The sequence below is a fragment of the Chelonoidis abingdonii genome, chromosome 1 (assembly GCF_003597395.2).
Source record: "Chelonoidis abingdonii isolate Lonesome George chromosome 1, CheloAbing_2.0, whole genome shotgun sequence".
NCBI classification, from domain to species: Eukaryota; Metazoa; Chordata; order Testudines; family Testudinidae; genus Chelonoidis; species Chelonoidis abingdonii.
This window is the reverse complement of record NC_133769.1, coordinates 329,506,293-329,532,428: the sequence shown is the minus strand read 5'-3', so window position 1 is coordinate 329,532,428 and position 26,136 is coordinate 329,506,293. Positions and strand designations below refer to the sequence as shown.

The 26,136-nt window shown below is 44.2% G+C and overlaps 1 protein-coding gene across 1 annotated transcript in view; it reads right to left on the bottom strand.

Moving 5' to 3' along the window:
* The window catches only part of ATP8A2 (ATPase phospholipid transporting 8A2), a 612,384-nt gene extending 591,256 nt beyond the window's left edge, over positions 1-21,128 (bottom strand). The window contains exons 1-2 of the mRNA XM_075061658.1: positions 21,077-21,128; positions 20,596-20,740 (exon numbers count right to left, since the gene is read on the bottom strand). Of these exons, the coding sequence (XP_074917759.1) occupies positions 20,596-20,740; positions 21,077-21,119 (188 nt within the window). The 5' untranslated portion in view covers positions 21,120-21,128. The remainder of the gene's footprint in view (positions 1-20,595; positions 20,741-21,076) is intronic.
* Between the last annotated feature and the right edge of the window lie 5,008 nt (positions 21,129-26,136).

Here is a 26,136-nt window from a genome sequence, read left to right as displayed (position 1 = left end):
CCCCCCCCACTCTATCCCCAACTTTGCCTCAGGGTCTTGCAACTGCCCAGTCATTAGCTAGCCCCACACCCTGGGGCAGACTACAGTATTAGCCTCTCATCATCAGCAAAGGGGTTTGGACCTGCTGCCTTGGCCTACCCTGGGTTGCACCCTGCAACCCCAGTACCTCTTAGCCTATTCCTAGGCCACAGCCTGGGGCTTTCCAGGCAGGACTCCCAGCTTCGCTGCCTTTCCCAGCTCTGCTTCACCTAGGTGCCTTGTCTGGTCCTTGCAGCAGCCAGGCCCTTCTCCTCTGAATGCAGAGAGAGACTTCCTTGGCTCATGGCTTCTCTGCCCTTTTATAAGGGCCTGTGGCTCAGTTTGGGGCATGGCCCAGCTGCAGCCACTTCCCCAATCAGCCCAGCTTAAAAGGCTGCCTCTCAGCCCTAGCTATTTCCCTGGGTTGTTTTTAACCCCTTCAGGGCCAAAGTAGGGATCTACCCTGATACTGGGACGCTCTGTCTGCTTGGGCTCCCTGCTGGCGGAGTGCTCTTCCCCTACCTTCTCTGGCTGCCCTGCTGGCTGGAGCTCCGTCTCCCTTCCTGGGTTGCTGCTAGCTGGAGTGTGCTCCTCCTTGGACTGCTACCGCTGCTGCTTCTGCGCTACTGCTGCTGAGGGAGGGTGGGGGGGGGCTGCTGGCCAGCCCCCACTCCTCCACCTCTGGAGGAGAGAACAGGACCCCACCACCAACCACCGCTGTTGCCACCTGTGAGGGTCTTGCTGCCTGGCCACCAGGGCTGCTACTGCCGCTGAGCTGTGTTTGCCTGGGAGACTGCTGGAGCCTAGAAGAGGACTGAGACGACCACCGGCTGCTGAGGGAGCACACAGGAGGACTCTGAAGACCCCGTGGAAGGGGCCTGCTGAGTCTGAGTAACTCTTTGACTGTGCTCCAGTGGTGGGGGTGTAGACTGTGTTTGTGGGGGCACAGGGGGTGTGGCGTGGAGCCTGCCCCCTGGTCCATCTGTGTCCCCCCCCCCCGGAACCCCACCACCACCACCACCGCTGCCCGCTACCACCACCCCACAGAAATCGCTTACGTCCCAGGGAGGGGAAACCCTAAGGAGAAAGGGGTTACTGCCAGGGGGCAGCACCCCATGTAAAGGGGCACTGGGATCCAGGGAGGGACACGGGGCCAGTAGCGGAAGCCGGAAGGTGGATCACTGGCCTGCAGAGGGTGCTCCAGCTGCAGCTTTGAGCTAATTCCCAGGAGTGACCAGCAGGAGGCACCGTGGGGGTAAGTGCCGCCTGGTTACAGGGCTGCATAGGGCACCAAAATAGCTAGGGATGGCGCTGGCTCCCCAGGCTGGAGGGCGGGTGGTGCAAGGTGGGAGTTTCATCTAGGGTGTGAAATATCCTTGCACCAGCCCTGCTCGTACAGAGATCATGCCATAAAGCTTCTTACGAATGAATTTCCACATTCCAAATCCTACTGGTTAAGCATCTCATTTCCCCCAGTACCATATGATGTGTATCTAAGCTGACAGCAGAATGGTTCTATGCACAAACGGGCAAATACAACCTCCTACCCTTGCAGCCATGGAGGGCTCTCTGGAAGAGGAAACCATGGGGTTATGAAGAATAAGGAAGTATGTTGGATTTCAGAGGGGAGGGTTCTCATTTAAAGGGTTGCATACTGCCTGTACAGAGTGGGACCCAGCTCAGTGGTAACTCCCTGAATGGCAACCCTCAGGACAGAAGCTGTATTATAGGCAGGTCTCTCCAAAACAGAGGAGGAAGAGGAGGGAAGATTCTTCCTCTTTCCCCCGAGAAGCTATTTGGGCTTGGCATTAGGGATTTAATGCCTTTAAATCCAAGTTTATGGCATTTAGGACTCAGTTCTGCCACTCTTACCCATGCTATATAGGATTTTCTCACCCAATACTATTAATTCTTGGTATCGGGGAAAAGTTTAGAAAAAAATCAGTGCAGAGTTATGTCTTCCCTTTGTAAGTGGCAAATCCTTGACTTCAATGGGACTACTTGGGTGAGTAAGACTGGCAGAATCTGTCACCAATTTGGTGCCACTAAGGGACTATTACGTAATTTAATACTACTTTTTGACCAGTAAACCTTCATACAGTGAAAATGAGGAATGATGAGTATCCACATGACCCAATTCCCTAGATACTGCTCTGTCAGGGCCAGAGAGCCATATTCTGGGATAATTTCATCAATGGCATTAGTTCAGATTTACCATGGGCCCATGATGTTTTGAGAGAACACAAAAATTCCCTTTTTTTCCCCACCCATCATGTTTTCTGAATCTCAAGCTTTTTAAGTAGCTGCTGGGAAAACCTGTTGAAATTATGTCAATAAAGCACAAGAAAGTAGACAGGAATTTTGTGGTTGAGGTTTTGCCATAAACAAGCTGTTTAAATAATACAGATTCACATTTGCAAGGGCTAAGTTCTGCCCTGACTTCAACCTGTGCAATTCCATTAGCTTCAATGAAGTGCCCTGACATGAAAGTCAGAGTGGAATTTAAGAGTTCCAGTTCAACAGGGAAAAATCAAAGACCATTTTAAAAAAATACTAGCACTAAGTCAGTGCCTGTTACAAGATAAATTACTGTGTGGATCAGTGGTCAACAGCATTTAAACAGGTATGTGTTCAAATATTCCACTGGAAGAGATCTGCCTCCTTAACATCTGCTACATAATTTAGGACCAATTATGTTCTGAGCTATTCCACTGGAATTACTTTGGATATACTTCAGTGCAGCTGAAAACAGAGTATGGCCCATTGTCTCCACAACAATGTACTAAGATTTTCTAAAAGCGACTCCTATATAATTTCAACCAATTACTTTCATTCATTTAGTTCCACTCATTACCATGCTACTCCTAAGCACTAATGAGGAGTCATCATTTTGATAATATTCATAGAGATACTAGCAAACATTGTAACCTGTTTTTTTCCATGCAAGAATGATTCTTCATTTTCCAACCTCAGTATATTTTTTGTATAATTAAACAAATTTCTATTCCTGTATTTCCCACTACCTCTTCCCTCCCCACAAAATAAACACCCTGTGCTACGGTACTGCTAAACTTGGCTGCATTGAATTATCCTGCAAATGGCCAGGAAAGGTCTCAACAACAAAGCAAGCGCATGGAGATTGCTCCTCACATTTCAGGCAGGCAGATCTGGAGGTGAAGGGGTTTGTTTTTTGAAAAACTAAACAATCATATTTACAATGGCAGGGACATCTGGGATCCATTTTTCTTCCTCACTGGTTGGAAGATTTTTATTTAAAATATGGGCTATCTGGAAACTCTGGACCTGAATGTTCTTTAAATTTGTCTCCTACAGGCTTCAGTGAGAGAAAATTAAATAAGAGCTATACTGGGACAATTGTGTTCATACCTACCCAGTGCTGATCATCAATGACATATCAACCTCTTGTCACATTCACCCCACTGCTGTCTATTCAATATTTCAGGATCCATTCTTGTATCTGAACATACTATTTGTATGTTTTAAATATAATACTTTGTGCCTGTAAGTTAAATCAGTACTGTGCTGCAGCAGTGTCAGTGCTCAGCACTGTCGTTCAAAAGATCCAGATTTGATTTATGTTGGCCTCCCTCCAGTGTAAAATTAGAAGATCCAGTTTGTAGCCTCCAGGTCCAGACCCCTTTGTTTCTAAAGTCCAGTGTCAGAACAGCAGCTCCTGCACCATGGTACACAACCAAGAGCACTGGCAATATGCTTAATACTTGGCTTCCTCTCTCGTTAGGGGTTCTATTCTGAAGAAGAACTTGGTACAAGTTCTTTATTCACTGAAGACTTTGTAGAACAGACTTCCCCATTCTGCTCAACCAATAGGCCTTGGTAGAACTGGAGAGACAGCTGGCTGAGCTAGATGCTGTACAAACACACAGTAAGAAAGAGCTCCTCCTCCAAAGAGCTTACAGTCTAAACAGGCAATATAGGCATAGGATGGGAGGGGAAGGAGGCACAGAGAGGTGAAGTGACTTGCCCAACATAATACAACAGTTCCATGGCAGAGCTGGGAATAGAATGCAGGTCTACTGAGTCCCCATCAAGTACTCTGTTGACTGACCTGCACTGCCTCTCTGATTTGCAAACAAGACAAGTCATATCCAGCTCTCATATATCCCTGTGCCAAAGAGAACAATGAGGCCATGCCGGAAACAGCAGCCCCTCGTCCCTTCCCATTTCACCCCTTGTAACTAAGGAGGAAAACTCCATGGCAAAGCCTCAGCCTTGCCTATTACCAATCCCTTGAGCTCACTACTCCTATTCGCTGCTTTAGAATTCAAATTACTTTTTAAGGGAGGAGAAAAGCAGAGGTTGCAGAATCATAGAAAAACAAGTTCGTATTTTACTGATGGTAGCAAGGAATAATGAAGTAGCAAAAGTAATGAATCTAAAATACTGGCTCCATATTCAAAATGTACTTTACTAAATGATGCCTCAACTGTATATACAGTAAGAGCTTTAAAGAGCATACAAAGCAACTTGGGTGGGGGAATCAATCAAATAGAATTTATAGTTAGAAGAGTACTAAGTACTGTTTTATCCTTAAATGGAACACAAACCTAAGCACGAAAGGTTTCATTTTAAGACCATCTACGTGCATTGCCCAAATCATTATTTGGGGCAATGCTTATTTTGCATTTTCTTTATACCTGTCATGTTATTTTGCATTTGATATAGAGATTGGCCAAGGCAGCAATGAAGAAAGCATTGAAATAAGAAGAACTCAAGAAACAAATCTTTGTTTGAAACGTCTGCACTCACATCAAGTCAGTCAGTTGCTAGTTGGTATTTTGGGGATGAGGATATATTTGGGGGCCACAATTTGGAGAGACTAGGGGTAGGGAAAGGAGAGGAATGTGGACTAGATTAGGAGGCTACAGTAACCAAGGTGAACGATGAGGGCTTTTTTTTTTTTGTGCATGCCAGTCAAGCTATTTTACAGTCGAAACAGACAGCAAAAGTCAGACTTTCGAAATGTTGTGGAAAAAGTATCAGAAAGATTCAGGGAACCTTCCTCTTCCTAGAAATATTGAGAAAATTGTGGCTTGGCAGCTCTGGCATTACCTGGTGTCCTGGGATGTTTTTGTAACCCACACACCACCTGGGTGTGGTGTTCTGTCCCATCTCGTGGCACCGAGACCACTTAGAAAGAGATTTATGAGTTTGCTCTACGGTCCTAGCTAAATGCATGAGCCTCTATTGCATGAGCTAAAAACCACATGGCCATGAGTTGCTCTCTCCCTAAGTGGTGTCAGTGTCACTAGATGGGACAGAGCACCACACCCAGGAGGTGTCTGGGTTATACTTTATTTCAGCTTCCCCATTTATATCAGCTGCTTAGAACCAGCACATTCTTCACAATCATTTCCCCTAAGCAGCACTACCTCTGAACAAGAACCTCTACTACCCCCTTTCCTTCCACCGGTTGACCCCTCATTTGGGAATCTCTATCTCTGCTCTGGACACCGCTCCTGCATTTCTCTTTGTGGCCCAACCATCTCAAGTTTCATTCCCAGTGTTAACCTACTGAACTCAGTGGAGTTATTTATATCAGGGAATGAACTTATAACTGACAAGGTGTTAGAAGAAGAGACAGTGGAGAGCCCGGTAGGAATGATTTGATCATAGGGAGAATTGCCTTTTGCAATATCTTGTACTATGATGACTCTGTGTTGTGATTTTCAGGGCTTGGCCCTATGAGCCTAAGCCAGGGGTGGGCAAACTATGGCCCAGAGGCCGCATCTGGCCCGTCAGACATTTTAATCCAGGCCTTGAGTTCCCACCGGGGAAGCAGGGTGTTCTGGGGCTTGCCCTTGTCCACGCGTGCTGTGGCTCTGCACAGCTCCTGGAAGTAGCAGCATGTCCCCCCTCTGGCTCTAACGTGTAGGGGAAGCCAGGGGGCTCTGCTCCACAGGCTGCCACTGCCCCAAGCACCACCCTGCAGCTCCCATTGGCTGGGAGCCACAGCCAATGGGAGCTGCAGGGGTGGTGCCTGCGGATGGGGCAGCGTGCAGAGCTGCCTGGCTGCGCCTCCACCTAGGAGCCGGAAAGGGGACATACCTCTGCTTCTGGGAGGTGCTTGAAGTAAGCACCACCCAGAGCCTGCACCCCTGAGCACCTCCCGTGCTCCAAACTCCTGCCCCAGGCCTGACCCCCTCCTGCCCTCCAAACCTCTTGGTCCCAGCCCGGAGCACCCTCCTGCACCCCCAGCCCCTCATCCCCAGCCCCATCCCAGAGCCTGCACCCCGAGCCGGTGCTGTCCTGCACCACAGCCCCCAATTTTGTGAGCATTTATGACCTGCCATACAATTTCCATACCCAGATTTGGGCCTTGGATCAAAAAGTTTGCCCACCTCTAGCCTAATCCCATACTCCTCGTGCAAGAAATGTTCCCACGGAAATCAATAGGGGTTTTCTTCTGTAGGGAGTATGTAGTCAGGCTCCTTGTCCTAAGGATGCACAAGAACAAAGATACCTCAATTGTACAATCAGCAAAGAATCCTGTGGCACCTTATAGACTAACAGACGTTTTGGAGCACGAGCTTTCGTGGGCGAATACCCACTTCGTCTCATGCATCTGACGAAGTGGGTATTCACCCACGAAAGCTCATGCTCCAAAAAGTCTGTTAGTCTATCAGGTGCCACAGGATTCTTTGCTTCTTTTACAGATCCAGACTAACACAGCTACCCCTCTGATACTCAATTGTACAATGAACTAAACACACAATTTTTAAAGTAACTCAGTGATATGACAAGATCATTTTACAGAGTGCCCTCCCAAATATTCTGAAGGAACAGTCCAGAAAAGCCCAGAGCATGGTGCTGTCCATTTTAATGGAATTATAACTAAATATAATTAGTTACAGCAAAAAAATTATAGAGAGCTAAGGTTAAAGGTACATTTCAATGGAATCCATCTAAAAACAACACTACACTTCAAAAGTTTTACACCTTTAAAAAACAAAACAAACATAAGCAAGTCTTGAAGTGAACAGATAAAGGATCCAGCTAGTTCCCTGCTACAATATGCTAATTTTCATTACTTACTACTACGCCACCCAACTTGCACCATTTGACCCCTTTCATTGGTCCTTCAATGGAAATGTGCTCTTGAATGTATATTACTGATTTTATACATAGCTTATAATATATTGTTTATTATATGTGTAGTAAAGATTTCAAAAATAATATAGTCCCAGAGCACACTAAGTTATGTCAGTTTTCCCTACATTCTCATAGCATGATACAGATCATGAAGTGTGTTGACTATTCTGTCATAATCAAGTGTCAGCATACACAAACCTCACAGGTTTAGGTATTTAACTCTGAATGTTATTTAGCAATCAGTATTTTGGTAGTTACATTGTGTAGATGATAGTATTCTAGTATTTGGGAACTAGAACCTTAAATAAAAAATGGGATTTTATAAATCAATAATTTATTGTGTGTTCATTTTTCAGATTTCAATGGGAAATTTAAGGGTAGGTGAGTAGCATAAATCAGGCGGAGTGAAAGAAGGATGAAGCACTAAAAGGCAGTGGGAAAAGTCTGGAATTCTTAACTGTTTCCTTCATAACATTTGGGTTTTACAAAAAGTGTAGAATAATTTTAAATAGGCTTGGTATTTAAAGTTTCCTACGAGGGGAGCTCTGCTCTGACAATTCTTATGAGGCTCATCAACGCAGGCTTCTCCACCTCCAGACTTCAGCAAGTCCACAGGAGGTATGTGTGGTGGAGGGGAGTTATGCCCAGGTGGAATATTTGGGTAGTGGAGAAGAATGGAAAGGAAGCTTTTATCCATATTGAAAACTAATTGATTTAATTAAGTTTAACATAGATAAAAGCCTCTGCTTTTCCATGCCTCACTCTGTTCTCCTGTCCCCCGGCCCAGGACGTACACACTCATCCTCCAGACCTTCCCCACTACATCCCCTTCCCATTCTGCCACTCTCCCACTTCCTGTACCTCTTACTCCCCAGATTCCTGCATTCCCAAGCTCCAAGCTACCAAGTCTCCTTGTCCCAGTCCTCCTTGCCCCCCATGTCCACCTGGACATCCCCTTCACATGTCTCACCCCACTCCCCAGTTCTTGCTTGGATTCAATTAGCAGGTCAATTTTAAACATTTCTCTGTACAGCCAAAAACACTCTTGTGCAAGGGTGGCCCAGGTCATTGTCACAAGCAACAAAGGCAGAAGAGAGTCCAATGGGGGAGTAAGGAACATAATACTGGATCCTGCCACTTGATGGAACACCGAATTCTGTGCAATTTCAAAGATTGGCTTCTTTTCGTGGTAGTTGGGGGTGAAATTGGGACTTGGAAAAAAAAAATCAGGCTTATCAGGGACATTAGCCTTTGTTCCATAATGCAATCCTGGCCAGATCTTAATTATCTAGGACTGATCTTGCAACACCTATACATTTATTTAATGTTACTGACTGCAGTGAGAGTACTCACATGTTTAAATGTCTGTAGAATCGGGGCCGCAGCACACAAACCCATGCAATTTATTTCAAAACCAAAACTCCCATTTTACTTTCATGGCTAAAGATTAGGTTCTCAGAGAGCACAGCCAACACCAACTTATGCTACTGTCAGATAAATACTGTTACAGTGGGGAGACACAGCAGGCGTCTCTCAAATGACATTTAGCTACATCTTACAAGCATAAGGCAGCAAGAGACATTAAAGCACTCGGAGAAGGATCTGAAGATGCCCCCTTTATGACAATGCCTCACTAATGAATACCAGGAATGCTCCACATCCCAGGATTACATATCTTCAGATCTACACATTATTTTGTACAAAACAAACTTTTTGGCAGTCGGTGTTTCATATTTATTCAAATGTAAACAGCATTTGTCGTTAGCTAGCTCATGTAACTCTTTTTGCATAAGTGGCAAAGATGACATTTTGGGCTTTTTTCTTGACACTTCTTTTTGTCTCACATAGAGATCGGTTACATAAACAAATTCAAATCATCCAGGGCAATAAACATTTTGGAAACTTACAACAAAGAGAAGGCTCTGCTTGTATCACATAGCATAGTATTTTCATATCAATCATTAAGGTACTATATTTCAATGTTACATAATTATGGTAGCTGTAAGTAGCACTTAATGTCATTAATGTTGAACCCCATTTTTCAGCGGATTCTAACTTTCTCAGATAAATCCCTTTTGGAGTGAACTATTCCACTATTCCCAATGGTTATTTTTAAAAGGAGTAAAATCAGTTGTGCTACTTCTGAATTATTCAAATATGCAAAAAAATACACTTTTCCATATGCTTTGAAAATAATTTAATGCTGTAACAACTCAAAATGGCTACAGGTGCAAACTTCAAACTTGTCATTTTGTAGATCTAAGAGGTAAAGAGAAAAATAGGCTAGGCCAGAAAAAAATCAGTTATGTATTTTTATGGTTTTAAGTGTTTTTAAATTGTGAATTCAAATATGACCATTAAAACTAGGTTTCTTACTGAATTTTTTAACTAGAGCAGTTTCCAATGCTGTACACATACACAAGTTAAGGATACCATGGTTAAGAATGTAGTTGTTAAACGCTGTTCCTGCAGAGCTCCTAAACTGTGCAAGACTGCAGTTCTGGTCCAGACCAAGGCAATGCAGGAAGAGTTTGAAAATTTCCTAAGCTGAAAAGCTCCAGATTTATTTTTTCATTTTTCTTAACACCCTCTAATCCCACAGCTCTTCCATCCCCATATCCCCCACGAAATTAAATGCAAAGAGGAAAATACAAAGTTATATCAATGCAACAATAAGGACTGAAAAAAAATCTCACACTCAAAAGACAGGAAACTCCAAAAGCTGTCATTGCTCCTGAAACTCTGATTTAACTATGTTGCATCTATTTGTATTTTCTATTCTTCCTTCCCATGTTCAATTTAATGTTTAATGTATTATAAATGTGAATGCCATAACAAATATAGGAAATACAATATGGCAGTGTTAACTTTGGTAGACCTAGCATTAACTTGTGGGTATTTCTGACGTATCAGTTTTTCATTTCCCATCCTTTATGATGCATAAAACATAGTTATTTGTGAATACAGTAACTATCTTATGCTTTCCTAAGCCATCTTTTTATCTAAGGATCTCAAAGTACCTTAAAAAACTGAACTTCATTTACACCTTCAGGTGCAGCATGGTGCAATATGCAGTAGGGGCCACCGTGCCTTGGAGCAATTCATGTACAAAAGTTTAAAGCTGACTTGGTGGTGCAAGGGGAAAGAACATAAGCTTCTCCTCAGTTCAAAGCTCCTCCATAGAGCACCACTTGCCACATCTCTCCCCTGAGTAGTGCCCCTCTTTTGAAGCCACACTGGCCAGTTCCATGCTCCCCAGCAGAGCAAGTATTTTAGGTGCCATGCCCCACTGCAACTCCCTTCAAGATGGGCTTACCACCAAGGGGGCCTGCCATCCTGAACAGAAACAGTCACAGCCCAGGGCTGAATTTAGTCCATTAATAAATTAAGCCCCACAAGGCTATCCAGACCGTAGTTCTGTCTGCTTAAGCTGTCTTTTTGCTTCCCCTATGCTTGTGTTAGCTAGACCCCATTTTAGTCTGCTCTAACTTATGTCTGGCTGCTTGTAGCCCTCTGGCTCTGAATAGCAGAGTTTACCAGCACTCCATGATGCGGTAGCAGGCCCAGGACTTCCTGATACTTCCACTGAGAAGATTCAGCCCCCTACCTCGTTCAATGCAGGGATGTGCTTTTACAGGTGTGTTCATACCCTAAATCAGGGGTTCTCAGACTTTTGTACTGGTGACCGCTTTCACACAGCAAGCCTCTGAGTGCAACCCCCCCGATACATTAAAAACACTTTTTAATATATTTAACACCATTATAAATGCTGGAGGCAAAGCAGGGTCTGGGGTGGAGGCTGACAGTTCACGACCCCCATGTAATAATCTCACAACCCCGTGAGGGGTCCCAACCCCCAGTTTGAGAATCCCTGCCCTAAATAAAGGTAGAATCCAACTCAAAGCCAAAAATATGAAACTACCAAAGATGCTTCAAGATGAAAGTAAAAACCACAGTGAAAGAAGATAAAAAATCCTATACAAACATATCAACCAATTCTCAGATCAAACATATTGGCCGAATTCAACTCTCATACAGTGGCGTTGGAACAATTTTTTATAGTGGACGTGCTGAAAGCCTTAAACAAAACTGTAAACCCCGTATATGATGTAAAGCACTTCCAGCCACAGGGTGCTGCTGCACCCCTAGCATCCCTAATTCCAGCACCCCTGCTCTCAGATAGCGTGGAATAAGTCTAGGGTACTGAAAACTCCACTGATTTCATTATTGAACTGTAACATATTTCCCTTCCCACTCCACATGCTTTGCTTTTAACAGTAGTTCTCATGCTGACAGGGATGAATCGAGCTTCCTGGGAAGTCCACCTAATGCTAATAAATTAGAAGGCACCACTGCAGAATATCCCAAGGCTAATCCCTCTACTACCCCATAAGTGGAGCATGCCATTTTCACAGCACTGAAAGCTCTCTTTCTATGTCAGTTTAAGAACAGAAAAAATGGAATGCATAATTCTTATATCATGACACAAGAGTTAATGTTTATCCCACTTAAGCATAGCATTTCATACAGAGAAATTTAATGTAGAATGTGATAAATTAATACTAATAAGATCAAATGAACGATTTCCTTTATATTACAAAGGTAATGCACCTGTTAAACACTAATACAAGCTTCATGAAATCTCGTTAGACTGTGAAAATAAAAAGGCAATTACTACCTCATTTACTGATTACCTTTTAATTTTTATTGAAGTATATTATTTGTCTATGTCCATATGTCAGTGGAGTTACACCAGGAATTAATTCAGTGTTCTTGCATCTTTTTATTGTAACAGCTTAATACATTTTTCTTACTATTAAATGTTATCTGCCAATTGCTAAGATAATGGTATGAAAGTGTCACATGCAAAAATGTGCTTATACAGGCTATCATCCACTGAAAACTTCAAAAAAACTTCAAAAACAGACTCCAACAAGAAATTGTAGAATTGGAATTAATTTGCCAACTGGACACCATTAAATTAGGCTTGAATAAAGACTGGGAGTGGATGGGTCATTACCCAAAGTAAAAACTATTTCCCCATGCTAATTTTCCCCTACTGTTACTCACACCTTCTTGTCAACTGTTGGAAATGGGCCATTCTGATCATCACTATAAAAGTTTTTTTTCTCCTGCTGATAGTTGCCCACCTTAATTGATTAGTCTCATTACAGTTGGTATGGCAACACCTATGTTCTCTGTGTGTGTATATATATATCTTCCTACTGTATTTTCCACTGCATGCATCCAATGAAGTGGGTTTTAGCCCATGAAAGCTTATGCCCAAATAAATTTGTTAGTCTCTAAGGTGCCACAAGTACTCTTCGTTCTTTTTGCTGATACAGACTAAAACGGCTACCACTCTGAAACCTAAAAACACACGCTAATCCTATAAATAATCCACACATTAACAGGAAAATTAATCCCTTTAACAAATAATGGCTCCCTCTACAGGGCTAAATCCTGCAATCTTTACTTCAGGCAAAACTCTTATTGACTTCAGTGGGAGTTTTGCCTAAATGTGGATTGCAGGGTTTTGCCCATATTTAGGAATAAATTATAGAATTAAGAGCCTGTAACATTATTACAGAAATAAAAAGTCTAGCTCATGAAAATAATTTCAAAGCTTCCTCTGGTAGTGTCCAAGAAAAGAGTTACAAAATAAAAAAGGGTTTTACTGAATATGTACACAAAACTAGTGCATAGCTAGGCATCATGGGTACCAGGTTTTTGAGAAAGAAATGACAGTATTTTTCACTCCTAACTTTGCTCATTTTGGATATTTGGTTAAACATCCTGCCATCCAAACAACAGGAGAGTCCTTGCTGTTTGTTCTCTTTATTTACACAAACCCTCTACAAAAAACAGACGTGTAGTTGATTAGTATTTTCAATTATGAATTTATTGACAGCTAAGACGGTTTATGAACCAGAACGACCAGGAAAAGCTGCACAAACTGCACAGAAACATGGTATTGTTTGTAACACAGCCCCATGTTAGCAATGTTTCACTGAAAAACGTCATTGCCACAGTAACCCAAACATCTTCTCGCTTCCAATAATCAGCTGGAAACTTTTAATAAGAAAATCAAATATAATAATTGGTTGTGGTCATTAACTGGAAAACACTAACTGTCCAACAAAGGACGAGTAGCAGTAACTGAAGTCAATGGATATACCCTGCTCACCTACCTGTGTTCCAGAAGTAAACTGTCAGTTTCTTGCCAACACTCGTGTGTCAGACCCTTATTACCATAAAGGTAAAGGAGCCACATTAGGACTAATTAATGCAAGGTAGCTAACTACATACAGTATTATAGACTCATAGAAAGATATCTTCTAAAAACATTAAAATATATGACTGGCACGTGAAACCTTAAATTAGAGTGAATAAATGAAGACTCGGCACACCACTTCTGAAGGGTTGCCGACCCCTGAGCTAGAGTGATGTCGTATAGTTTTCTGCAGGCTCTCTTTCATCATGGATGAAATTCACCCATAATAAGAGTGATCATTTCACCCACCACTGAAATGCTTCCACCTCTAAAGTGAAACATAGCAAGTGTTTAACAAAAATAATACATAAGGAAAAAACCTTGAAGAATGTTTTTTCTTTGAGGAATGGCAATATCTGCAAACCACTCTGAAACAGATTAAAGACCTCCACATAGTTTTTTGTAGTGTATTAATTTTTTTATCACAAGTGCCTTTCAGAACCTATGATAAAAAAAGCAACACTGTAATATTTCAAAATGTAATGTTGTTCTGAACCCCAGTAAGTGCTCTGTTCTCATATACGTGCTTGGCTTTATTCTGTTCTCAGCAGTACAAAAGCAATACAACTAGCTATTGTTTCTAACAGTAACTAAGAATATTATTCATTCATTGGAAGCGTAATAACAACATCACACATACAAGCACAGAGCTGTTTATTGATGCAGCATTTCACTTTAAGAGGTGTGTTGATCAACAGTACATGGAGTACTGCACATATTGACTTTTTAATCACATTTTCAACCACAAATCCAGAGCTCTCTGCTAGATCAGCATTGGTACAAGTAACATAAAGCTACGGACTCAAGATTTTCAAACATTCTGAGAGTATGGACCATATTTTAATACACAGATTGTCTTCATGACCATCTTCCCCCCTATTCACAATCACATAGACCACCTCCTCCCATTTGCAAGTGCATAACATACCTGTGCCAATTACAGCTCTTGTTTATATGGCAAAAATATACTATAAGTATTTAATGTATGTTTTATTTCTTTTCCTGGAAATAAGTAGTTAGCACCGTGTGATCAACCTGCTCTCTGTCCATCACCAGCAAGTGCTCTGTACACCACAGCTTGAGAACCTCTCTAAGACAGCGTTTTTCAAAGTTTGGGCCATGACCCAGTACTGGGCTGTGGCATGTCAGGCACTGGGTCGTTCTGGTCAGCACCGCCGACCAGGACGTTAAAAGTCCCATTGGCGGTGCTGTCCGGCTAAAGCAGGCTAGTGCCTACCTGCTCCGATACCATGCTGTGCCCCGGAAGCGGATAGCAGTGGGTCGGGTTTCTAGGCAGGGGGGCCATGGGGCTCTGCGCACTGCCCCAGCCCCAAGCACCGGCCTCCTGGCCAATGGGAGCTGGGAGGGGCGGTCCCTGCAGGCGAGAGCCTGAGGTAAATCCATATCCCAACCCCATGCCCCATCCCTGACCCCCCCAAAACTTTCCTGCACCCCAAACACCTCATCGCCAGTCCCACCCCAGAGCCTGCACCCACATCGCAGAGCCCTGACTCCCTCCTGCACCCCAACCCTCTGCCCTACTCCAGAGCTCACTTCCATACCCTGAACCCCTCATTCCCAGCCCCACCCCGTAGCCCTCACCCACACACCCCAACCCTCTGCCTCAGGCCTGAGCCCCTCCCACACCCCAAACCCCTCATCCCCAGCTCCCTTGCATCATAGGCATCAACAATTTTTTTCAGCTAATTCCCCAGAAAAAAAGTTTGAAAACCACTGCTCTAAGACATATGGATGGCCTTATGGCTGAGGCACAGAACTTGTAATAACAAGATCTCTAGCTCTGTCTGTGCCAGAGCCTTCCTGTGTGAAAGTTACTTCACCTCTCTGGACACTAGTGTGCACACCTGCAAAATGCAAATAATGCTTCCCTGTCTCACAGGGCCCCTTGAGGCTTAAGTCATTGTTTGTAAAGCACATTTTTAAGATAAAACTGAAGACTCCTGGTCTATTATCTTCTTTCCTGGGATGATTTACCTCCTGTCTGTTCAGAAGATGACCATTAATCTCAGTACATAAGAAAAATCTCATCTGCAAGATACCAAAGAACTCCCACAAGATTCATGTTCCAAGACTGTAAGCCCAAAATTCTGCTCTTAAGGTTGTTGATGGGAGATTTTTACAGGCAGAATGAGCAAAATACTGGAATCAAGATCCACCATATGCAGAAGACAGCAGAATTCTACCCTTACTGATTATGCCTTTTTTATACACCTACTTGCAGAGGTTGAACATGACACAGGCAAAATCATGAGACTGTGTCCAGGCTGCAGGATCAGGCCTAGAGTTTGTAAATATCAATTTAAACAAAGACCGCGCCAGTTACAATAGCTGTTGTAATCAGAATTTAGTACTAAAACTTGCAATCAGATACAAAAATATGGCTTTGATCATCTGTTATTTAGTTATCTGGCTGCATCATGGCATTGTTACCTAATCTCTGCAAGAAGTACTACTAATTACAAGCCATTAAAAATTGCATTATCTAAAGAACTGGGAACTAAGCATAACTGATTATTATATTTATTTGTTCTCACTTCAGAGACAGTGGATTTATGGCACTGCTTCTTCCTTTTGCTGCTCCCAGGACACACTTGGAAATAAGACGTTTCATCTCTAGGGGTTTGACCTGGTAAAATACTCATATAAATCATTAAAACAGTCAAAGTGGTTTTGATTTTATTTTTGTAGGAACAAAAGAGCATGCCCTTTCTGAGATTTCACTCCGTCCTTACTCAGACTCTCACTAAGGCTAGCCCATACACTGGCCATCATCTAGGACAGTAGTTCTCAACCAGGGATCTTGGGGCCATGTGGGAGGCCGCGCGCAGGTTTCAGGAGGTCCGCCAAGCCTGGCCAGTGTTCGACTCACTAGGGCCCATGGCAGAAAGCTGAAGCCCTGCCGCAAGGAACTGCAGCCCAAGGGCCTGAACACCTCTACCTGGGGCTGAAGCCGAAGCCTTGGCAACTTAGCTTTGTGGTGCCCCCTGTGGCATGGTAGACCCTGGGGAACTGCCCTGTTTGCTACTCCCTAGCACTGGCCTTGGCTTTTGTATGAAAAATAACAGTTGTGGCACAGATGGGCCATGGAGTTTTTATAGCATGCTGGGGAGGCCTCAGAAAGAAAAAGGTTGAGAACCCCTGCTCTAAAACAGTGGTTTTCAACCTTTTTACATTTGCAGACCCCTATAAAATTTCAAATGGAAGTGCAGACTTCCTTGGAAATCTTAGACATGGTCTGCGGACCCCCTGGGGTGCACAGATCACAGGTTGAAAACCACTGCTCTACGCAGTCCAACTGGGCTGTGGTGTGGTATAGAGTGACACTTCCGCAAAGGGAGCTCCTAGGTAACCAAGTGAAATGGGACTGTGCACTGTTAAGATGAGCTCCTGTCTGCATCCTATAGAACTTGCCCATACCGGTATTGCCCTGGCCTCTTCTTTTGTCATTCAGTGTTGAACGCATTCTAAAACAATATGCATCACCTCATCTTTTGGGGGCGAAGCCAGACTTTTAGGCACCTGCTCCCCTACTTGCTGTAAACTTTGCTTGTGCCAATCAGAAACGAACACACACAGGTTTTGGGCTCCGTCCCCTATGACACTTCTGTGATGTCATAGTGGGTACTTTAGGTCGCCCTGCCATGTGCAGGCAGGGAGAGGAGAAAGCAAAACACGAATCTGTGTATCCTGTGTACACCGTAACCGAGCCTTGATCACCTCGAAGCCTCTCTCTCAGCTCACGTGTTTTCAAACAGATTTTCTACGTTTGCGGGTCGTTATGCGTTGGTTTGTATTTTGTAAGTATCGGTTATTTACTAAATGCTGCATCTTTGTTTATAAATATTGTTAGTACATATTTTAGTCATTGTGTCTTTTAAGTTATGTAACTCTTATTAGCTAATCATTACGCTGCTCCCTTACCCCTTGTAACTATCCCCAATAAAACTTTAAATTAATTAATTTTAGTTGTGTGTGTCTGCAGTTTGCATCGTGGCCCATATTCTCCTTGCATCACTTACCTATATAGTCTATTGCCACGTGCAGCCTGGTAAATAACAGGCCTGCATTTCCTTTTGCCCCTGCGAATACGTGGCAATCTACATGCACCACCCCTTAGGATGCTGCAGCGGGCTCTTCTGCCTGTGTATTTTGCCAGCTCTGCCCTTGTGCTTCCTTGCAAGAGACAGCCACAATCTGAGGCACAATTTTTCCTCACGCTTCCCCCAAAGTCCTTTTTCAACAGGAGGAGGAGGTATCAAACCCAGAAGGCAACAAGGAATGTAACTGCACTTGGTGTGTTTGTAGAGGAGGTAATGTACAGTGGCTGTAGGCATCCTCCTAAATAGGGGAAAGAATCTATAACATGCCTCATCCAGGTCTGTACTAAAGAGGGGTATAACCTGAATCCCAGGTGGCTCAAGTTATCACAGCAGAATTCCAGTCAGTCAATGTGTGGCAGATACCTCATGGAAAGGGCGCATGAGCTGTGAACACCAAGCTAGCATTTTGACTTATTCCTGGTGGGGTAGTGCCCCGATAGCAGTGGTTTTCAAACTGTGAGTCATGGTTGTGGAACGTAAGGCAGTAGGTTGCAGCGGCTCTGGACAGCACTGGTGACCAGGCCTTCAAAAGTCCCATTGGTGGTGCTGTCCGGCTAAGGCAGACTAGTCCCTACCTGTTCTGACACTGCGCTGCACCCCAGAAGCAGCCAGCAGCAGGTCCGGCTCCTAGGCGGGGGGCCACAGGGCTCTGTGCACTGCCCCCACCCTGAGCACCAGCTCCGCACTCCCAGTTCCTGGCCAATGGGAACTGGGGGGAGGGGCAGTGCCGCCTGGCGAGAGCCACATGGAGCCGCTTGTGCACCTCCACCTAGGACCGACACCTGCTACTGGCTGCTTCTGGGGTGCAGCGAGGTCTGCAGTGCCAGGACAGGAAGGAAGTCTGCCTTAGCAGCCCTGCTGACTGGGAGCTGCCCGAGTTAAGCCCATGCCCCAATCCCTTGCCCCAACTCTGAGCCCCCCCAAACCCAGAGCCCCTTCCTGCACCCCAAACCCCTCATTTCCAGCCCCACCCTGCAGCCCTTACCCCCCCACCTCAACCCTCTGCCCCAGCCCTGAGCCCCTCCCACAGTCCAAATTCCTCATCCCCAGCTCCCTTGAGGTCATGAGCATCAACAATTTTCTTCCACTGGGTTGCCAGAAAAAAAGTTTGAAAGTTTGAAAACCACTGCCATATAGCCCAGGAACTCCCTGCATCTGAAGCAAATAAAGAAAGAGACTGGAGAACTGCTAAATAAAAATCTCCCTGGGTAGTATTGTGCCTAAACAACCTTTTCCACATGTACTGGATGGCTCTCAAAAAGCAACTATGGGTGTGCGACTTTAACAGTTCCCCAACTACCAGTAGCATAGTAACAGGAACAGATCTCTTATTGTTTATTTTAACCAACCCTCTCCCCTCTTTTTCCCACCTCACGATATTTCCTTTTTGTATGCAATTTAAGACAGCCTAGGACAACAGAATCTGCCTCTCAAAAACCTGCACATTTTGGTCAATGTTTACTTTCTGCCCTTCACCTTGCAGTGGTCTAAGGGAGACAGAAAGAAGCACAAGTGCTCTCGATAACTAAAAACAAAATTCTCTCTCCCCACAAACAGGTATTTAGCAAGAAGGAAACAGTGAAGTGGAGAAAGTTACAGAAAAGCTAAAGATCTGCAACATTCTACACAAGTTCATCAGAGAGCTTATAGGAAAAAATATCCATTGGAAATATTCCAAAAGGAGGGATTTCAAGCAAGGGAAAACTGTAACCAAGCAGTTATAAGCTTATTTCAGGATACAATGTACAATATCCAAACTGTGGATAAGTCCAATATAAGCACAGTGCTGCCCTGTTCAGAACAGCAACATTCTCAAAACAATTACCATTGGCAACAGACATACTAGAATAGCAAATAAAAAGTGCCATTCTAGGTCTGCTTTGAAAATCCTTTTTCTTCACAAAGGCATTAATAAATTATTGTATAACAAACTAATCTCTGACCAATGAACCAAACGTCAAGATTAAAACAGCAGAAAACCCGCTAGACAAGAAGCTTCCTTAAATCATTAAGCACCTGTCTCTGATATTCAGCACCATTTCTACTATCCACCCAAGTTACCACTCTGAAACTAGCCCGTCTCATAACTCCTACATGCACTATTTCACACATAGTATTTAGGTTGCAAAACTCAATAGCCTGGTAGGTATTATTAATATTTTACACAGATTTTTAAAATACAGAAAGCATTTTAAGCAATTACTGTAACAAATTCCTATTGATCTCCTTCAAAGATGCACAATAACTCATTGGCCATGATCTTTTAAATATTTGGGCTTATGTCCCACACAAACATGTATATAACTGGCTAGCCCGGGGAAACTTGTATTACTTCCTATTACTATTATGTCTTTTTTTTTTAAATCTTGTATGTCTTTGAAAACAGTAACAAAATGCAAAGATGTAGACTATGCCAGGCCTCTTCCAAACAGTGGGCCTAATTCTGACCTCTCTTACACCAGTTTTGCCCCTGAGTAACTCCACCAGTTACTTCTATTTTACAACAGTAGAAGTGAGATGTGATTTAGACCTACTATCTCTACATCTCACCCCTATTGCCTTTCATCATTGGAGCTGCGAACAAGAACCTTGGGTATAAATATTACCTGTGATTAGCTTTCACAATCCTGCTCCAAAGAATCTTGTAATTCTCTCTCACTACTGTGGGACTAAGAGTTTATCACCTGTTCTCTCATTTTTGTGCCACAAAAGTGATTCCATTGTATATGACCTGAGGGTGACCTGCCTTTCACTCGTCTCTTCCTCTGCTTGCAGCTCCCCTCTGGGGCTGCAGCCACCCCGAGCCCGCACACCCGCTATTGACATGACAACACTACGACACATTGGTGTCAGAGAGCCGGCTGAGGCATTGCATCGGCCCGGCCCCAGAATGCAAAACAAACACTCCCCCCAGAGGTGCCGGCGGCAGCAGTCATACAGGGTCTTCCCGGGCTACACTCGCTTGGGGATCAGCGCGGAGCAGCAGGCGCCAGGGCAGGGGGAGGAGGCACTGGCAGGCGGCACCTGCCCTCGGCGGCCGCGCGCTCTTACCTGACCCGGTTGTCGCAGAACTTGCTCTGCTGGGGCTGGTTCAGATAAATGGTGCGGGCTGCTGCCTCCGCCTGATCCGCTGAGGACGTGGCTCCGGACATCTCATCATCCGCCTTCTTATAGCCCGAGGGGGAACAAACGGGTCCTGCAGGGAACAGCAGCAGAGAGAGCCCGAGTCAGCGAGCAGCGCGGGACGAGACTCAGCGCAGCGGCAGGGAGATGCTGCACTGTGCACGGATCCCCCCCCAGTGCAGCTCTTGCCCCTGCTGGGCTGCAGCCGCTGCCTCTGGCGGCCGCCAGCCCCTGGCCCCGGAGCAGCAGCAGCGCGGGTGTTGCACTCCTCTGTGCCCCAGCCCCGTGTGTGCAGAGCCGCAGCACAGACCCTGCCCTGCTCTCGCCGAGGCCGCTAATCATAAACAAAGTAACAGCGACAAAAGGGGACACCCCTCCTTGCCCATCACAGCCGGTTAAACCCACCAACCTGTCCACAGCAGCCTTTGCCAGTCCCCACAGCCTCTGCACATGATGGTGCCTTATGGGGTTGGGTATTTGGGGGGCGGGGCGGGGCTTTTTTAATGGGTACGTGGATAGATGTGAGTGAGAGTACCTGAGCTGGGATTGTCCCTGGCAACGGGAACCTATGTAAAACAAAACAGCCTGGGGATTAAGGGACGGAGGGGGGCGATCTTGCCTTTAGGAGTTTCCTCCCTGGTGTTTAGCCAAAGCAATGGCTGATGATGAATAATGCAAGCTCCAGTGGAAAAAGCGCTCACAAGCACTAGCGTAAAGGAGGATAACCTAGGGCAATGTACTGGGAAGAGGCTGCAGCAGCGTGTTTCTTGTTAGAGAGGGGTTCCCAAGTATATGCTTCCAGGTGCCATTCATTCCCTTTAGATAGGGTGACCATCCTCCCGTTCTGGCCAGGCCATCCCTTTTTTAAGCCCTGTCCCGGCCCTCCTGACTTTTTATTGGCAAAAGTGAGCATTTGTCTGGTTTGTTTTGCAGACTTGATCAGTTTTGTCAAAAAAAAAAATGGGATGCGGTGCAGAGGAAGGTACGTGGGGACGAGGTGGCTATACCAGCCCTGCACGGGCTGGGGAGAGTTCAGTCCAGCCCCACATGGTGTCCTGTTTTCCCTCTGGGAAATATGGTCATCCTACTTTTAGGAAGAACACAAATATGAGGGGAAGGAGGGGCCTGGTGCTGGATCAAAGGAGTGAGTGTCAGAACACCTGGGTTCTGTGCTTGTCTCTTTCTACCGATTTCCTCTGATGTGAGAAAATAACTGACCCTCAGGGTGCCTCAGTTCCCGCCTTTCTTACCAAAAAAAAAAAAAAGATGTCACCACACCCATCTCTGTGGCAGGAAGGTTGTGAGGTTCAATGTTTGCAATGTGCTTTGGGATCCTGAGGCGGAAAATGATACAAGTGTACAAAGTATTTTATATTACATATTACCATCCAAATAATAACTTTTCACCTACATAGTGCCTGAAGCACCAGAATCTGAAAGCATTTTCACAAAGGTGGGGTTTACTACTCCCATTTTACAAATTTCATTCAGTCTGCACTGGGCTGTTCCCCCCCCCCCCATTTCTCTGATTACAACTGTGTCAGTTCAACCTGGTTCCTCAAAAGGTCCCATAGCCTTGTATAGACTAGCACTCACACAGCTAAACTGTTGGTAGCTTAAATTCACTAAGATAAGCAAGGTCACTGACTTCAATAAGAGCAAGGTCAGCTCTCATAAAAGAGAAAGGTTTCCAAGCACCCAACAACAGAAAAATTACAGTTAAGGTACAAACAGTCACTATGTCAGATGCACTATGTAGCTCTGTCAGTCAAACCAGCCATTCTAGATAAAAGATTCTTTGCCAGACAGTGAGAATTTATTTCGTGAGACACCTAGGCTTCCTGGTGAAGAGTCTGCACTATTCAACACATGCCAGCTTGAGCATTGTGAGCCTGATCAACGCCCACTTAAGTCAATGGAAAGATGCTCACTGACTTCAATGAATTTTGGTAAGGCCCCATTTATGCCTTGATCCTGCAAAAACTTTCCCACAATTTGCTTTAGATATGTGAGCACTCCATCCAGTGATATGTTGTTCTGTCAACGGGACTATTCATGAGGCATGAAAGTAAGCATGCCCATAAGTTTTCAGAGGATCATGGCTGAATTATAAAGATGAGGATTCTGTAAACTGGGCTGATGAATATGAATAAGGTTAAGATTCAAACTCAAATCAGATTCAAAACAAAAATGAACCACCACCCACTTTATGCTCTGAGCTTCATAATCAACATCCGTAGCCCTTAGCTTAATTTTACAGTTTTGAAACTTGAAAAAGGTTTAACCATCTTGACCTGTAATTACAGAAACATTTCACACGATAGCTGTATTTCCGAAAGAATTCTTGTGAATCTCTGTGTATTAACTTAACCACAGATAAGACAAAAAACTATATGTATGGCAAAAATTCATTCATTTGTTCTGTCACACCTCAAACCTGATTGATAGCAAAACTAGGGAATGTATAGATGTCTGTGTGTCTTAAGTTGTTACACACACTCATAGCCAACAGCCCTCCATCCCACACCCTAGCCACACATGCAGTTATTTAGGGATGTAGTAGATCCAGATTCAAATTCCTGCTCTGCCTCATTTATAGAAGGGACTTGAATCCAGGTTTCTCACTAGTCAGAAGAATGCCTAACAGGCTATTGGACATTCTGATGCTGGTGGGGAGGTTTCTCAATCTCGCCTGCTGAAGTTCTTCCACTTCGTATAAACAATTTAATTATTTGTGGGAACAGCAACTTGAATGTGACACTCCCCTATTCAAGGTGAGTGCCATAACCACTCACCTCTACAGTTATTCTCTGTCTGCCCCAATACCTATCTTATACAGCTCCAGCAGGAGGGACTGAGAAAGACCATTCCCAGAATACCCAAGTGGTTAGGGCAGTTTCCTGTGACGTGGGAAACCTGCTCCAAATCGGACAGAACATAGATTTGAATCTGGGTTTCCCACTTTCCAGGTGAGTGCCCTAGCCCGTGGGTATTCTGGACACACATACACCCCAAAATTCCCAACCTGCCTGCCCCGACTGCTTTGTGTAGGAGGTCTAATCTGGTAGGCATGCTCTGAAAACACCTACCAGATCTCCCCAGATGAGGAAGGAAAGACACAGGAATGTCTAATTTGACAATGCTGTCAGTTTTGTGAGAGCCTTTTGTAATTCTTTTCAGTCAGCTTTGAACCTAATCTCCTTGAGTAATTTTGTACCAGCTATGAATCTGGCCACCTCACTGCTTACCATTTCTGCAGATCATTTATGAATATGTTGAACAGCACTGGTCCCCATACAGATCCTTGGGGGACCTCACTATTTACTCTTCTTCCACTGCGAGAACTAACCATGTTGTTTCCTAGCCCTTAACCAGTTATTGATCCATCAGAGGACCTTTGTGCTTATCCCATGTCTGCTTACTTTGCTTAAGAGCCTTTGGTAAGGGACCTTCTGAAAGCCTAAGATCTAAATCCACTGGATCACCGTCATCCACATGTTTGTTGACATTCTCTAGACTGCAAAGGGAAATTATGCCTCAACAAAAGCTGTGTTGGCACTTTCCCAAACATGTTATGTTCACGTATGTGTCTGATAATTCTGTTCTTTACTATAGTTTCAACTAATTTGCCTAGTACTGAAGTTAGGCTTCATGGCCTATAATTGCCAGGGTTGCCTCTGGAGCAATTTTTAAAAATCATTGTTGCATTAGCTATCCACCAGTCATCCAGTACAGAGGCTGATTTAAGCAGTAGGTTACATACCACAGGTAGCAGGTCTGCAGTTTAATCATTGAGTTCTTTCACAACTCTGGGGTGAATATCATTTGGTCCTGGTGACTTATTACTGTTTAGTTTATCGATTTGTTCCAAAACCTCCTCTATCGATACCTCAGTGTGGGGTAGTTGCCCAGCTTTGTCATCTAAAAGAATTGCGCAGGATTGGGAATCTCCTTCACATCCTCTGCAGTGAAAACCAATGCAAAGAATTCACTTTGCTTCTCAGCAACAGCCTTGATTTCCTTGAGTGTTCCTTTAGCACCTTGATCATCCAGTAGTCCCACCAGAACAACAAGGAGTCCAGTGGCACCTTAAAGACTAACAGATTTATTTGGGCAGAAGCTTTTTTGGGTAAAAAAAAAAAAAAAGCTTATGGCCAAATAAATCTGTTCGTCTTTAAGGTGTCACCGGACTCCTTGTTGTTTTTGTAGATACAGACTAACACGGCTACCCCCTGATACTTGACAGAGTGGTCCCACTGATTCTTTGGCAAGCTTCCTACTTCTGATGTACTTACAGCAAAAAAAATAAAAATAAAAAAAGTTAGTTTTTGCGTACTTAGCTAGCTGTTTTTCAAATTCTTTCTTGGTCTACCTTATACTTTTACACGTAACCTGCCAGAGTTCATGCTCCTTTTACTTTCCTCACTAGGATTTAACTTACAATGTTGAAAGGATCTCTTTTTGTCTCTAACACCCTCTTTTATTCCGCTGTGTACCCATGGTGGCATTTTTTGGTCCTCTTTGTGGGTTTTTTTTATTTCAGGTATACATTTAACTTAAGCCTCTATTGTGGTGTTTTTAAATAGTCTCCGTGCAGTTTGTAGGCATTTCACCGTTATGGCTGTTCTATTTAATTTCTGTTTAACTAGCTTCCTCATTTTTGTGTAGCTCCCCTTTTTGAAGTTAAATGCTGCTATGGTGGATTTTTTTGGCATGCCCCCACCCCAAGGATGTTATATTTAATTATATTATGGTTGCTATTACCAACTAGTTCAGTTATAGTCACCTCTTGGACCAGATCCTGTGCACCACTTAGACCTAAATCAAGAATTGCCTCTTCCCTTGTGGGTTCCAGGACTAACTACTCCAACAAGCAGACATTGATGGAGAAGCCGTCTAAGAATTTTATCTCTGCATCCTGTCCTAGCATGTGGTAGCATTACCCATACAGATGCTACAGAACACTGGGAATACAGCATATGAGTGGTGTAGGAAAAAGGCTAATAACCTCTCTTTGGCCTGGTCTACACAACATGTTTAAACCGAATTTAGCAGCATTAAATCGAATTAACCCTGCACCCGTCCACACAACGAAGCCATTTATAGTGATATAAAGGGCTCTTTAAACCGATTTCTGTACTCCTCCCCGACGAGGGGAATAGCGCTGAAATCGGTATTGCCATGTCGGATTAGGGTTAGTGTGGCCACAATTCGACGGTATTGGCCTCCGGGCGGTATCCCACAGTGCACCATTGTGACCGCTCTGGAAAGCAATCTGAACTTGGATGCACTGGCCAGGTAGACAGGAAAAGTCTTGTGAACTTTTGAATTTCATTTCCTGTTTGCCCAGCGTGGAGCTCTGATCAGCACAGGTGGTGATGCAGTCTCAAATCCAAAAAGAGCTCCAGCATGTACGGACTGTGAGATAGCAGCTCTGCTCGCATTATATCTCTGTATGAGTGATATCTA